The 14,161-nt window shown below is 46.0% G+C and overlaps 1 protein-coding gene across 1 annotated transcript in view; it reads left to right on the forward strand.

Moving 5' to 3' along the window:
• GALNT12 (polypeptide N-acetylgalactosaminyltransferase 12) overlaps window positions 1-14,161 on the forward strand; it is a 38,488-nt gene that overhangs the window by 6,313 nt on the left and 18,014 nt on the right. The window contains exons 2-3 of the mRNA XM_059070999.2: window positions 8,128-8,297; window positions 12,936-13,125. Coding sequence (XP_058926982.1) covers window positions 8,128-8,297; window positions 12,936-13,125 — 360 coding nt within the window. The remainder of the gene's footprint in view (window positions 1-8,127; window positions 8,298-12,935; window positions 13,126-14,161) is intronic.

Raw genomic sequence — 14,161 nt, forward strand, 5'->3', positions numbered from 1 at the left:
GTTACTATTATTACTAGGTACAGTGCAAAGCATGCAGAAAATACAGAGAAAAACACAATTCAGCCCCTGCCCTTACAAAGCACATGGATTATACCAGAAAGTTAAGGAAAGGATGGCTTACTATGATTTAGCAGTGAATTTTGTTCTGAGCTCTCTTTTATCTCCTATGCAGACGTGGAACCCTGAGTGATGCATAGCTGCCCTTGCCTAATGGAAGGATGCACAGCTTTTTATCACCCAGGAAAAGGGGAAAGTGTTTTGCCTGGAAGCAAATTTAGAGATATTCAGGAAGGATATATTGAACTTCATGACGGAGAATGCTTTTAAAGGATGTTTTATCTTCTTTTTTTTTCAATTGAAGTATAGTTGATTTACAATGCTGTGTTACTTTCTGGTGTACATCAAAGTGATTTAGTTATATATATGTGTATCTATCTATCTATCTATCTATCTATCTATATATATATGCTTTTCCATTTTGGTTTATTACAGGATATTGAATATAGTTCCCTGTGCTATACAGTAGGACTTTGTTGTTTACCTATTTTATTTATAGTAGTTTATATTTGCTAATCCCAAACTCCTAATTTATCCTTCCCTCACCCGTTTTCCCGTTCAGTAACCGTAAGTTTTTTATCTATGTCTGTGAGTCTGTTTCTGTTTTGTAAATAAGTTCACTTGTGTTATATTTTAGATTCCACATATAAGTGATATTATATGGTATTTGTCTTTCTCTTTCTGACTCACTTCACTTGGTATGGTAATCTCTAGGTCCACCCATGTTGCTGCAAATGTCATTATCTTATGCTGTTTAGTATTGCATTATATATATGTGTGTGTGTGTGTGTGTGTGTATGTGTGTATATACCACATCTTCTTTATCCATTCATCTGTCGATGGACATTTAGGTTGCTTCCATGTCTTGGCTATTGTAAAGCAATATTTTAAAGAACAAAGGAGAAACTATACCACGCCAACAACAAAAAATGGAGAGGGCAGAATGTTAAATATTACTCAGTGAAGACATTTGCTATGGGAAGCTAAAGAAATATGATTCAGCTTTTTAAAAATCTTTCTTGTGATTATAAAAATGATGCATGTTCATTATAGAACTGTTTTATTTTATTATTTTTTAATAAATATTTTTATTTTTATTTATTTTTGGCTGAGTTGGGTCTTTGTTGCTGCACGCGGGCTTTCTCTAGTTGTGGCGAGCAGGGCTACTCTTCGTTGTGGTGTATGGGCTTCTTGTTGCAGTGGCTTTTCTTGTTGCAGAGCATGGCTCTAGGTGCATGGGCTTCAGTAGTTGTGGCATGCGGGCTCAGTAATTGTGGCTCGCAGGCTCTAGAGCACAGGCTCGCTCAGTAGTTGTGGTGCACATGGCTCTAGGCTCATGGGCTTCAGTAGTTGTGGCACGCCGGCTCAATAATTGTGGCTTGCAGGCTCTAGAGCCTGAGGCTTGCTTAGTAGTTGTGGCGCATGGGCTTAGTTGCTCCGCGGCATGTGGGATCTTCCCACACCAGGGCTCGAACCCGTGTCCTCTGCATTGGCAGGCGTATTCTTAACCACTGTGCCACCAAGGGAGCCCTATAGAACAATTTTAGAATGCAGAAAAATATAAAGAATTAAATAAGAATCAGTGATAATCCCACTGCTCAAGAGATCACCATTGTTAACATTCTTGGCATATTTCTTTCTATTGTTTACTGTTTATGTGTAAGTGCAGGCACACACTTTGTTGTTCGAAGAACTGACATGATGCTGTTTATAGATCTGTACCCTGCTTTTCTGCTTAAACGTCAGAGTGTGGTTGTCCTTTTTTTATTGCTAAATAGTCTCTGAAAACATGGCTTTGGATGGCCATGTAGTGTTTCTTCATGCAACCATGAACGGTTATCCTCCGACATTTAAATTGTTTACAGAATTTCACTATTATAAATAATGTTACAAAGAAAAATTTTTACGACAAGCCTCCTTCAGGTTATCTCTTATTATTCACTTGGGTGAGAAATTCTTAGATATATTGATATAAGATGAATGAGAAGAGGAACATTTTAAAACTCTGAGTGTAGGGAATTCCCTGGCGGGCCAGTGGTTAGGACTCCAAGCTCTCACTGCTGAGGGCCCTGTTCGGGGAACTAAGATCCCATATGCAACACAGCATGGACAAAAAAAAAAAAGTTTAGGGCTTCCCCGGTGGCGCAGTGGTTGAGAGTCCGCCTGCCGATGCAGGGGACACGGGTTCGTGCCCCATTCGGGGAAGATCCCACGTGCCGCAGAGCAGCTGGGCCCGTGAGCCGTGGCCGCTGAGCCTGCGCGTCCGGAGCCTGTGCTCTGCAGCGGGAGAGGCCACAACAGTGAAAGGCCCGCGTACCGCAAAAAAAAAAAAAAAAGTTTAATAATAATTAAAAAAAGAAAGCTCTGAGTGTATATTGCTAAATTGGTATCTTGTAATCTAAGAGCACACAAATAGACCACCTGGACATTTGAGAACAGTGCCCTTGAACTTCTGGATTTTGCACAGCAGTGAAAACACATAAACAAAAACACTGAGGAGGGGCTGACATACAGTCCCAACTCTATTTGGTCAAACAGAACTTGTCTTGCTCTCCTATTTACTCCCATCATGAGAAGAAATAAATTTTAATCCAAAACAGTAAGGATGTGATTTCAAACTAAAGGACAGTTCTTTAAATTGAATAAATTTCATGTTTGAAAACCTCATTGTCCTTATTTCTACTCATTTCTCTTTGGACTGGTGCATATGTGAAACTAAATTTTAGCTTTACCTTGTTTTTAAAGATAAAAAAATCTTTATTTTTAGTTTCACAAAAACATTTTTGTTTCAGGTAGTATAAGCAATTCTTTCTGATGCTTCTAGTGGGCTATGGTGGCTTTTCTATGCACCCTGTCTAGTACTCAGAGAATATTAAATCCAGACATAATTATTAATATTCTTATACATATATGTGTGTGTTTTCCATTTGCTCTAACATATGTTTGGAGGAAGGCAACTGTTTTTTGTTTTTGTTTTCATCAACATTTTTTTAATTAAAAAAATTGTAGTCTCTGATTTTTTATTCTTTTTAATTTTATTTTGTTCTATTTTATTTTTAAAATTTAAAAATTTTTCAGATTTTTTATACAAATTTTAAAGGTTACTTTACATTTAGATTGATTACAAAATGTAGCTATATTTCCCATATTGTACAATACATCCTTGAGCCTATCTTACGTCCAATAATTTGCACCCCGCCACCACTGATAACCCCTGGTTCTCTGTATCTGTGAGTCTGCTTCTTTTTTGTTATATTCACTAGTTTGTTGTATTTTTTAGACTCCACATATAAGTGGTGTCATATAGTGTTTGTCTTTCTCTGTCTGACTTATTTCACTTAGCGTAATGCCCTCCAAGTCCATCCACATTGCTGCAAATAGCAAAATTTTGTTCTTTTTTATGGCTGAGTAGTATTCCATTGTATATATCTGCCACATCTTCTTATCCATTCATCTTTTGATGGACACTTAGGTTTGCTTCCATATCTTGGCAATTGTAAATAATGGTGCTATGAATACTTGGGGTGCATGTATCTTCAAATTAGTGTTTTTGTTTTTTTTCAGACATATACCCAGGAGTTGAATTCCTGGGTCATATGGTAGTTCTATTTTTAGTTTTTCGAGGAATGTCCATGCTGTTTTCCACAGTCTGCACCAACTTACATTCCCACCAACAGTGTACAAGGGTTCCTTTTTCTCCACATCCTCAGGGGCCGCTGTTTTGGTAGAAGTGGGAATGAATGAGAAGGGAGAGGGCCTTGGACAGGGCCACTAAGATTGAGATACGTGTAGGTCAGAATTGGCTTGGTGTTTGGGTACACCCTTTGCAACATTAAAAATTTTCTTTTCTTCTTTTTGTATTAAACTTTTAATTTTGAAAAACTCAAACCTAGAGAAAATTTGCTAGAATAGCCCAAATCCTCTATATCCTTCACCTAGACCCACTCATTTTGCCACATTTACTTAATTTTTCTCTTTCTATGTCCTATAATATTAGACACATTTGAGAATAAATTACAGAGATGATAATCTTTTATCGTTTGTTACTTCAGTGTGTATTTTTAAAAAACATTCTCTCATGATGCCATGAAGGCAGTTACCAAATTAAGGAAATTTATACAATATCAGATGTTTCCAACTGTCCCAACTTTTAGAGCAACTTTTTTCTTCCTTACCCGGTATCTAATTGAGAATCAAGTAGGACATTTAGTTGTCCTGCCTCTTTAGTCTCCTTTAGTCTGAAATGGTTCCTCAGACTCTCATTGTCTTTTAGGACAGTCACGTTTTTTAAAAGAGTACAGGCCTGTTGGTTTATAAAATGTCAATTCAGGCCTGTCTGATAGTTTCCTTGGGATTTATTTCAGCGTATGTGTGACCATAAAACTTAATGACTTAAAACAGCAATGAACGTTTATTATTTTGCATAATTTCTGTGGGTCAGGGATTTGTGAGTGCGTTATCTGAGTGGTCTGGCTTGGGAGTCTCTCATGAGACTGTAGTCAAAATGCTACCTGGGGTTTTTGTCATCTCAAGGTTTGATTGGGGCTGTTGAGGCTGGAGGATCTGCTTTTAGGATGGCCCATCATATGCTGGAAAGTCTGTCTGGGCTGTCCTGGCCGTCAGAAGCCTCAGTTTCTCTCCACATAGATCTCTTCATGGGACACTTGAGTGTCCTCACTACATAGTGGCTGGCTTTCCCCAGAATGGATGGTCCATGGGAGGGAACAAAGAGGAATCTTTGGTGTCTTATGACCTGGTCTTAGAAGCCACATACTGTTACTCCTCCTGCATTCTGTTCATGTGAGGTGGTTTTAAAATATACCTACAAATTCTTTGATAGTCTTCCCTTTAAAAGAAGGAGCCTAATTCTCCTCCCCTTGAATATGGGCTGGACTCCCCTCTGTGGAGCACAGCGCTAAGTAACCACTTCCGTGATTCAGAAGACCAGTGTGTCCAAGAATTCAGGTCCCGCTGGCTAGGGCTGGTGGGAATGCCTTATCGCTTCAGGACACTCCTGGGTATATGTCTGAAAAAAAACAAAAACACTAATTTGAAGATACATGCACCCCAAATATTCATAGCACCATTATTTACAGCGTGGTCATGCCTCCAGCCTACAGATGAAGCAGGCATGAGAATGTAAAGGGGGCTGAGAAAAGCCAGCCCCTCTCAGAGACTCTCAGATAAGCCTGTTCATGTGGCAAGGCCACCCCAGTGACGGCAGAGCCTGGGCTGCTGCCTGGGTAGCCTTGGAGCCCTCTACAGAAACTGTCCTGGCACTTAGGAAAAGGGACATGGAGCTACTTAGAAGAACCTGAGAGGGATGAGAGGAGAAATTGCCTGTTTCTTGATGGGAGGGAGGGCTGGTTGAGGAGAGGGGATGTAGGGATCTTTATTTAGATTCTGAGGGCCCACCTGAGCCTCCCGCAGGGTCAAAGGCATGAGCCAGAACCCTGTGACAAGATGGCACAGGGACACAAGGAGCTCAGCCAAGCACATACACACTTGCAGGCACTCTGAGAACTGTCCAGGCTCCCCTGCCTCTCAGCCTTGTCTTTAAAATAGGAACAGTAAATGCTCACATAGGAAGAGGTTTTGAGAGTGAAATAAAGTACTACATTTCATCGGTTCTAAGGCACGTCTTTTCCTTTTTTTTGGCCACGTGGTGCAGCTTGTGGGATCTTAGTTCCCTGACCAGGGATTGAACCTGGGCCCTCGGCAGTGAAAGTGCAGAGTCCTAACCACTGGACCGCCAGGGAATTCCCTCTGAGGCAGGGGTCCCCAAACCCCGGGCCTGTTAGGAATCGGGCCGCACAGCAGGAGGTGAGCGGCAGGGCAGCGGGCGGTGCTTCATCTGCTGCTCCCTATTGCCTGCATTACTGCCTGGACCATCTCCACACCCCCCACCCCCATCTGTGGAAGAATTGTCTTCCACGAAACCGGTCCCTGGTGCCAAAAAGGTTAGGGACCGCTGCTCTAAGGCACTTTAAAAAAAGTATTTAAACATTTCTGAAATTAGGATGTCTCTTAAAATCAGAGCATCCTGCAGTTGTGATTGGTAGCATTTGTCTTTCTTATTGGTTCATAAGAGAATGGTGTGTCTTCCAACCATTGGAAGACACACCATTAATTTTGATGAAAGCTTATAGACTGGAGATATGATAGCGCTAAGGAATTGCTCACTTTTAAAGTGTTATAGTGATATTGCGTTCATTATGAAAAGAATCTTTATCTCTTAGATATATATATTGAAATACTTATGGATGCTGTGGTATGCTGGGTTTTGCTTAAAAATAGTCTGGGATGGGGGGAGTGGGTGAAGACAAAGATGAATCGAGACCATGTGTTAAGGACCACTGAAGTTAGGTGAAAGGTACACAGGACTTCCTTATACTGTTCTCTCTCTACTTTTTGCATGTTTGAAAATTTTCATAATAAAATAAAAGGAAAAAAAAGAAATAAGTTGTGTACACAAAAGGCTTTTCCTCTGCTTTTTGTGGGACTGGGTCCCTCATTATTCAGGCCTCATCCTAAATGTCACCTCCTGGAGGGGCCCTCGCTGATTACCTGTTCTGTGGTTGCCTCCGTTCCCCCTTCCTACTCCCCTCTGTAGTTGCTCTCTCTTTCATCCCCCTCCTTTTCTTCATAGCACCCTAACTTTCTGAAATGTTTGATATGTTTGCTTATTTGATTATTGTCCCCCTGATTGTAAGCTCTGGGAAGCAGGGGCTTTTCCTATCTGGCACATAGTAGGTGATCAGGAAATGATCAGTGACCAACTGATACAGGGCCCACTGCTACAGTGCCTGGCACATGGTAGATAGTCAATAGATGTTGGTTTCACCCATCACCCTGATTGGTTCTCCATCTCTTTGATCTTGCACTTAGCTTATCCGTAAGACCTTCCCTTTCTGCCCCCGGAGGCTGGTCAGTCTTCAACATTTATCTTCTTCTCGCATTTCCACCCCATCCCTTGGTCTGGCCTTTAGCCAGGCCAGCCTTCAAACCCTGGTCCTTCTGGTGTCCCTTGTGGGTTTCTGTTCCTCCCCTATCTTGCTGTCAGCCATGTCCTGATTTCCAGACACTGCCTACTCCCTGGGATGACACTGGGAGTTTGTCATCCATTACTCTGAGGAGAGAATTCTGTGTCAACCTGGAACCTTCTGTGCAAAACAACAGAAAAACCTACCAAGGAAAGAGGGAGCTAAATGGTTCTTATCACTGCCAGCCAAGCCCTAACCCCAGAGAGATGGGTGGGCTCAGCACCCACCTCACCACGAGACTGCCACAGAATGGAACGGGAGGTTGGGTGGGTGGTGGCAGTGGTATGGGGGCTGGGGGGTAGTCAGTGTTCTCTACAGAGCCCTTCCTGGAATGTTCACGCATCCTAGCCATGGTTCCAGTTTATGCATTCAGTGCATCACCTTTGAAAGCATAGCCCCTGCTGGGATGCAGAGTAGGAAAGATGCTGGGAGAAGGTAGGGGGAGACTCAAGTGGTGGTGAGTTCTGGAGCACGGAAAGTGACACCTGCTGAAACGGAGACGTGAGCAAGGTGTTGTAGGAGCAAGGAGGGGTGAGCACCTGCCCCACACAGGTGTCCCCAGGCTTTTCCAGAGAAGGCGGGGTGAGTTTTTCTTGACAGAGGACAGAGAGTGTGCCGAGCAGGAAAGGGAGGAAAGGGCTCAGTCTGATCAAAGGCCTCAGTGGTATTGGAAAGGCGTGGACAGATGGGAGAGCTGTTGGGTGGGGAAAAGTGACAGTTCCCCTCCCTTCTGATTCTGCTGAGTTTGCATGTTGCACAAATCTGAAAATTGCTTTAAAGCTTAAAAACAGCATCTGCAGTTCAAGCTCGTTAAGTATTTAAAACCTTTTTAAAGAATCTGCTGGGTCTCCTAATGGAACACGGGGGACTCTGGAAGATCCCAGCAGGCTATTTGCCATTCCCCAGGGGGAGGCCCCAGGACCGAGACCTACGTCCCCTTCATCACTCCATCCCCAGCACCAGCCTGGGCCTGGTACATACAGTCAACAGTATGGTCTTGATTCCTGAAGTTGTGTTGTGTTCGCAGGTGCAAAGAGAAGAAATACAATTATGATCAATTGCCCACGACATCTGTCATCATAACATTTTATAATGAAGCCTGGTCCACTCTCCTTCGGACAGTTTACAGTGTCCTCGAGACATCCCCAGACACCCTGCTAGAAGAAGTTATCCTTGTAGATGACTACAGCGATCGAGGTGAGCCCCTGACATGGGCTCTTGGAAGAGCCTGCCCTTCTGTGGCTGTGCCTGGGAGGTGAGAGTGTGACGTGGGACATATAGAACAGGCCTGGAAGGACAGGCTTCCTGCACCCCTCTGTGCCTGGCTTCTCCCCTCAGGGAGTTCAGAGCCAGGTTGGGGGAGGCAGACATGATGGCAGAGGGCTCTACCACATGGTGCTACGGGACTCACCCCACCTGGGTGCTCAGGAGGGGATGGTTGACCTTAATCTTGAAGGCTGGGTTTGCAGACGGCAAAGGTGGAGGGAGGCGTTTCAAGTGGAGGGCACAGAATATGGAAAGACTTAGAGGTGCAGTGCTGTGTGGACTGTGTAGGATCTGCAAGTAGTTCAGGAAGGACGGAGGGCCAGCTGCTGCAGTGAGTAGCAAGAGACGAGTGGCGGTGGGGTGGGGGGAGAGGGCTCAGGCCTTCGACTGGAGGATGAGGAGTTGGGGCTTTGTCCTGAGGGCAGGGAGAACCAAGGCAGAGTTTCAAGCAGGAGACCAGTTTTGCCCTTTGGGGAATTCCTCCAGGCTGGAGTGTGGAGAATGGGGTACTAGGGAGCTCTGCAGGGAGGCCAGGGGGCTGTGGAGGTGGCCCAGGTGGGAGATGGAGGCTTGGGAGTCGGGTGGGAGGGGAGGGCAGGGCAGGGCAGGCGCGGCGGAGGAGGGATACCCAGGAGGTGGCATCCACAGGCCCAGAAACTGACTGAGGTGTGAGGAGGACCCTCGGGCTTCTGGCTTGAGTCTTCTGGTGAATGATGATGTGGTCCCAGAGCTAGAAAAGCCATTTAGGGCAGGAGGGGCAGGTCTGGCAGGGGAAGGGGGGCATTTGGCCTTGAACATGTTGAGTTTGGGATGAGATCAAAAAGGGGCAGCCTAGACAGAAGAACTGAAGCCAGGGAGAGGCATTCCATTGAAAGGGTGGTGGTTGTCCCTACAGACCTAACCAGTGACCTGGGATCCAGCAATTCACATGCAGTCCAAGGCTGGCCCTTTATTATTCAGTGAACATTTTTTGAATGTGTGCTAGGTGCTGGGGATTCTGTGGGAAACAAGACAAATCTCTGCTCTCATAAAACCCACATTCTAAACAGGTGGGTGGAGATGGTCAATAAACATATAAAGAACATAATATATGCATCACATAGTACAACACAATATAACATAGCATACCATAATAGAACGTGATACTATACTATAGCACGAGTAGGAAGTGCTCTGAAAGAATACTGGGAGCAGGAGAGCCAGCAGGGCTTGGGCACCAGGCCTACTCTAGCTGGTGGAGGTCAGGGAGGCCTCTTTGGGGAGGTAGCCTTTAAGCCAGAAGCTATAGAGTGGAGAAGGGGGCAGCCCAGTGAAGGTCTGGGGAGAGGGGCCGGGCTGGAAGCAGCAGGTGCAAAAGCTGAAACAGCAGCCATTCTCCAGATCAGACCACCGGCTGGTGGAGGGTGACCTGGGGGATGAGGTTGCAGGGTGGGCGGGGCCAGATCAGGTGGGGCCTCGGAGGCCAATCTAAGGGGTTTAGCTTAAATAGGAGCCTGTTGGGAGCTGCCTGAGGGCTATCGGGAGAGCTGGAACGTCGCTAGGTCTTGGGGACTCTCTGCTGCGCTGTGGAGCAAGGCTGACGTTGGGGGCGGACACGGATGGAAGGGGGAGGGGTGTAGGGGCTGCCGTGGCCTTGCCTGGCTGGGGTTAGCCGTGTCCATGGAGCAGTAGTCAGCCAGCACATCTCTGGCCACTAGCTGACGTGAGGGCAGCTAAGCTTAAGTGAGGGGAAATGTCACGGCCCTGCCAAGAGGGAGAGCTGTGGCCTTGGTTGCTAGAGCCTATTTCAAACCAAGTCACCACCCCTGGACCACCCATCAGGGTAGAGCCGCTGCTTGTTGCGCATCTGCTGCTTCAGGCTCTGAGGCTGGTCTGTCTGACTTCAGAGCCTGGTGTATAGGTCCTAATTGGTGGGTGTGCCGGGCTGTTCTCACAGAGACTCAAAGTAACAGTGATTTACATGAGATAAAAATTGATTTCTCGCCCACATCACAAATCTGGGGTAATAGTCGAGGGCAGGTGTGGCCCCTCCACGCTATTAGGGCCCAGCTCCTCCTGCCCTAAGTCTCCTTCTTCTCGAGGATGGTGCACTGCCTCTGTCTGCATAGCCCAGGCTGGGTCTTCACCTCCTGCTCACTCCTGTCAGCAGAAGGGTTTCAAGGGGACTGGGAGCTACACCTGCAAGTTGCCCTCAGTTCCATTGAGTAGAACAGGATCACCTGGCCACATCTACCTGTGAGGGAGGCTAAGAACGTCGTCTCTATGGAGGGTGGCCATGTGCTCAGCTGAAAAGCATGGGGAGAGTGAGTCTTAGGGGACAGCTGGCATTCCCCATGGCAGCAGGAAAGCCAGACTGGGGGTTGAGACCTAGTGTAGCCTACAAGGTGCTGAATTCTGGGGTCAGGTGTCTTAGGCGAGCTTTACCATAACCCGTCATGGCACCTTGGGCAAGTCACTTGTCTTCTGAGCCTTAGTTTCTAATCTGTAAATGGGTTTATCTACATTAATACCAGAGACTTGTAGTGAGGAATAAATGAGATCATGTGTAGGACAGAACCCCACGTAGCAGCCAGCTTATAGTAGGCATGCATCTCCATTTCCTTTCCTCCCAGGGTTGTTTTAAATAAGTCTGTGTAGATGCTGGTTCTGGGTCACACCACATAGCCTAGAATCCCAGCTCCAACACTTTGCAGCCGTATAGCCTTGAGCAAGGAGCTTAACCAGTTTCAACCTTGCCTTCCAGCCCTGTAAAATGGCATAATCGTAGTTCTTACCTTTCAGGGTCATTGTTGAGGATTAAATGAGATGAAGGTGGTAGCTTGCTACATCAGGGCCTGGCCCATTGCTGGCACTTGTTCAACGATAATTTCTGCTTTTATGAACTATTTAAAAAACTGCAAAGTGCCAAAAGCGTTTCAGAAATGTATTCATTCAGAAGCAAATATCAGATTATTTTCTCTTTATGGGATCAAGCAGCTGCTCAGCAGACAGGAGTACAGTATGAACCCCTTCCAGTACAGCTCAGTGCTCCCATAAATGTAAGGCTCTGTGGGGCCAAGACTTCCCCTCCCCATCGTGGTAATTTGTAAAGCCAGCAGGATGCCCCTCTCAGCGTGTATTGGAGGTAAGAAGTCCTGCCCTACCCCCTCCTCCCACCCTTCCTGCAGGGTCAGTCTCAGCTGATGAGGGATGTCAGCGCCTTCCAGGATGGGGGAAGACAGTTCAGGCAGACAGAAAATTGATGCAGACCAAACCCATAATGAGTGCTGGGAGGCTGCAACACAGTTTTCCTGTGTGTTCCCTGGGCACTGCCACTAATTAACTTTTCTTGGGAAGTCACCGCCCTTATTCCTGCCATTAGCTTATATGCAGTTATATTTAGGGTTGAAAAAAAATCAACCAAAGAATGTTTTTTGTTTCTTGCTTGGATATCAAGAGTACTTAGGGAAACATTTCACAGACAACAAAGCAACTTAGAACATTTTACAAAGTTTTCCCTTCACTGAAGATTGAGGGGGACTTTGAGATGAAGCCCATGTTGATGTGGGGAGATTCTCTCATTTTTATTTTACCTGACTGGATCTCACCTGCCTCCACCTACCCATCGAGAGGCATGAATCGAGACCTCTAGTCCCAGAGCCTGTGTGTGAAGTTGGGAGTCCTGGGGCCAGCTCTAGCTGTGGGCACGTCCTTTCAGCTCTTAAGGACTCATTTCCTCTCTTACAAAATGGGATAAGCATGTCCTCCTGACAAGTTTTGGATTTGTTTAACAAGGATGGGCAGCTGTAGAAGAAAGCTCTGGAGGCAGCGTTAAGCCTGCAGACTCGAGCCAGAGTCCCTGGGTTCACATTGTGACTCCTCAGCTTACTTGTCTGGGACCTCGGCACGTCACTTAGCCTCTCTGGCATCAGTGTTCTCATTCATAAAATGGGGACAGTAGTAGTACTTACCTCATAGGGTTGTTATAAGACTCATGTGAGTTATATGAATCACTTGGACTGTAATTAGCACAGTAGGCTTTCTCATGTTGGCTGCCATTATTATAATTATTACTGTGTCAACTGAAACGTGCTTCTGAGAAAAATTTGTGTTAATGTAATTGTATTATAAATAAAATTTATGTTAATATCATTCCATATAAATTAAAATTTTATGATGTATTGCATAATTAACATAAATGAACAAAGTTTATATTAACACGATTTTTTGGAAAAATCGTGGTTGGATTGTTCTTGTGCTTTTTATTTAAATGTTTATGAGTCAAGGTAATTTTGGGAGGTAATAGCTTTATTGAGATACATCCACATGACACATTCACTCATTTCAGGAGTACAGTTCAATGTGCGTGTGTTTTGAGCGGGAGCGTTTGGTGGTTCTGGAATCCTCCACCCCAGCCTCCCTGACCTTCAGGGGCTTCCAGCCTGGGTTCCGGGTGCAGTGAGGACGTCTCTGGTGCAGAGCAAAGGAGGCTCGTGTCTACTTAGTCTTCTTTTGGGGACAGGGAGGCCCTGCAAGGACGTGGCTGGGGATATGTGGCGGTGACCCTCGGTGTCCTGCTTGCCTCCCCAGAGCACCTGAAGGAGCGCCTGGCCTCCGAGCTGGCCAGGCTGCCCAAGGTCCGCCTGATCCGCACCAACAAGAGGGAGGGCCTGGTGCGGGCACGGCTGCTGGGGGCTTCCGCGGCCAAGGGCGACGTGCTGACCTTCCTGGACTGCCACTGCGAGTGCCACGAAGGGTGGCTGGAACCACTGCTGCAGAGGTGCGTGAACCGTCGGTGGTGGGCGGGGGGGAGGCGGGGGCCCTGACCAAACCGGCATGAGAGGCAGGGGCGCTGGGCTCAGATGCTCCTTGGGCAAAGCCTGTGTCCCTGGGCGTGGTAACAGTCCCTACCTCCTGGGGCTGTGGAGGCCGTTAATTGACTTAATACACGGACAGTGCTTAGAACATGCCAGCATGTGGGAGGTCCTAGATGAGCGTTTGCTTTTATTACTGCTTATTATACACGTTTATTGTAGAAAACTTAGTATGATAAACCAAGAAAAAAATACGGTCAGTCACACAGAACTGCACTCCTAGAGGGTATACATTTTGGTGTATTTCCTTCAAGCTGGGCTGACTTATTCATTACATGCAGTACCTACAATACCTACGGCCCACCCATGAAACTTTAAGGGACCCCCCCCCCAAAAAAATTTATGTTAATTTCTTTTAAAATCAGAATGGAAAATTAATATCATAATAATGAATCTAGCCTGGATTGTTTGTCTTTTTACCAATATAGTCATAAAATATTGTTTTAATATATTTTTTATAGAGTCATGAAAGTATAAATATGGCTGTGTCTTCAAGGATATTTCCCCTGCTGTCTCACAGTCTCTTACACTCACCGTCCCACCTGCCCCTGGGCCTACTTTTGTTCTCTTCTCTCTTTCCCTTTCCATCCTACTGATTCTGCATCAGGAGCTGAGCTGGCAAGCCCAGAGCTCCTCCGGGTGGGAGAGGAAAGTCTGGGGGGGTCTCTGGTCCCCTCCCTGTGGAGTGGGTGAAGGGCTGGAGGATCAGAGTCTGTGCATTTGGCAAACTGCTTTCCCTTGGCATCCAATGCTTGGTTGTCAGGGTCTGTTTGGAAGAGCTAGGGACCCCCTCGCCTCTCTTCCTGCATGAGACCGAGCTCTGCTCTGCCACTTCCTGCTGTCCCGGTCTTTTGCTGCCTCATTTTCCCCCTCAGCTCTGGTGAGCTTCACCCGCAGAAAGGACTCAGGGTTCCTCAGGCCAGTGATGGACTCTGAGATTAC

Source organism: Kogia breviceps, chromosome 8 (assembly GCF_026419965.1).
Source record: "Kogia breviceps isolate mKogBre1 chromosome 8, mKogBre1 haplotype 1, whole genome shotgun sequence".
Classification (NCBI taxonomy): Eukaryota; Metazoa; Chordata; class Mammalia; order Artiodactyla; family Physeteridae; genus Kogia; species Kogia breviceps.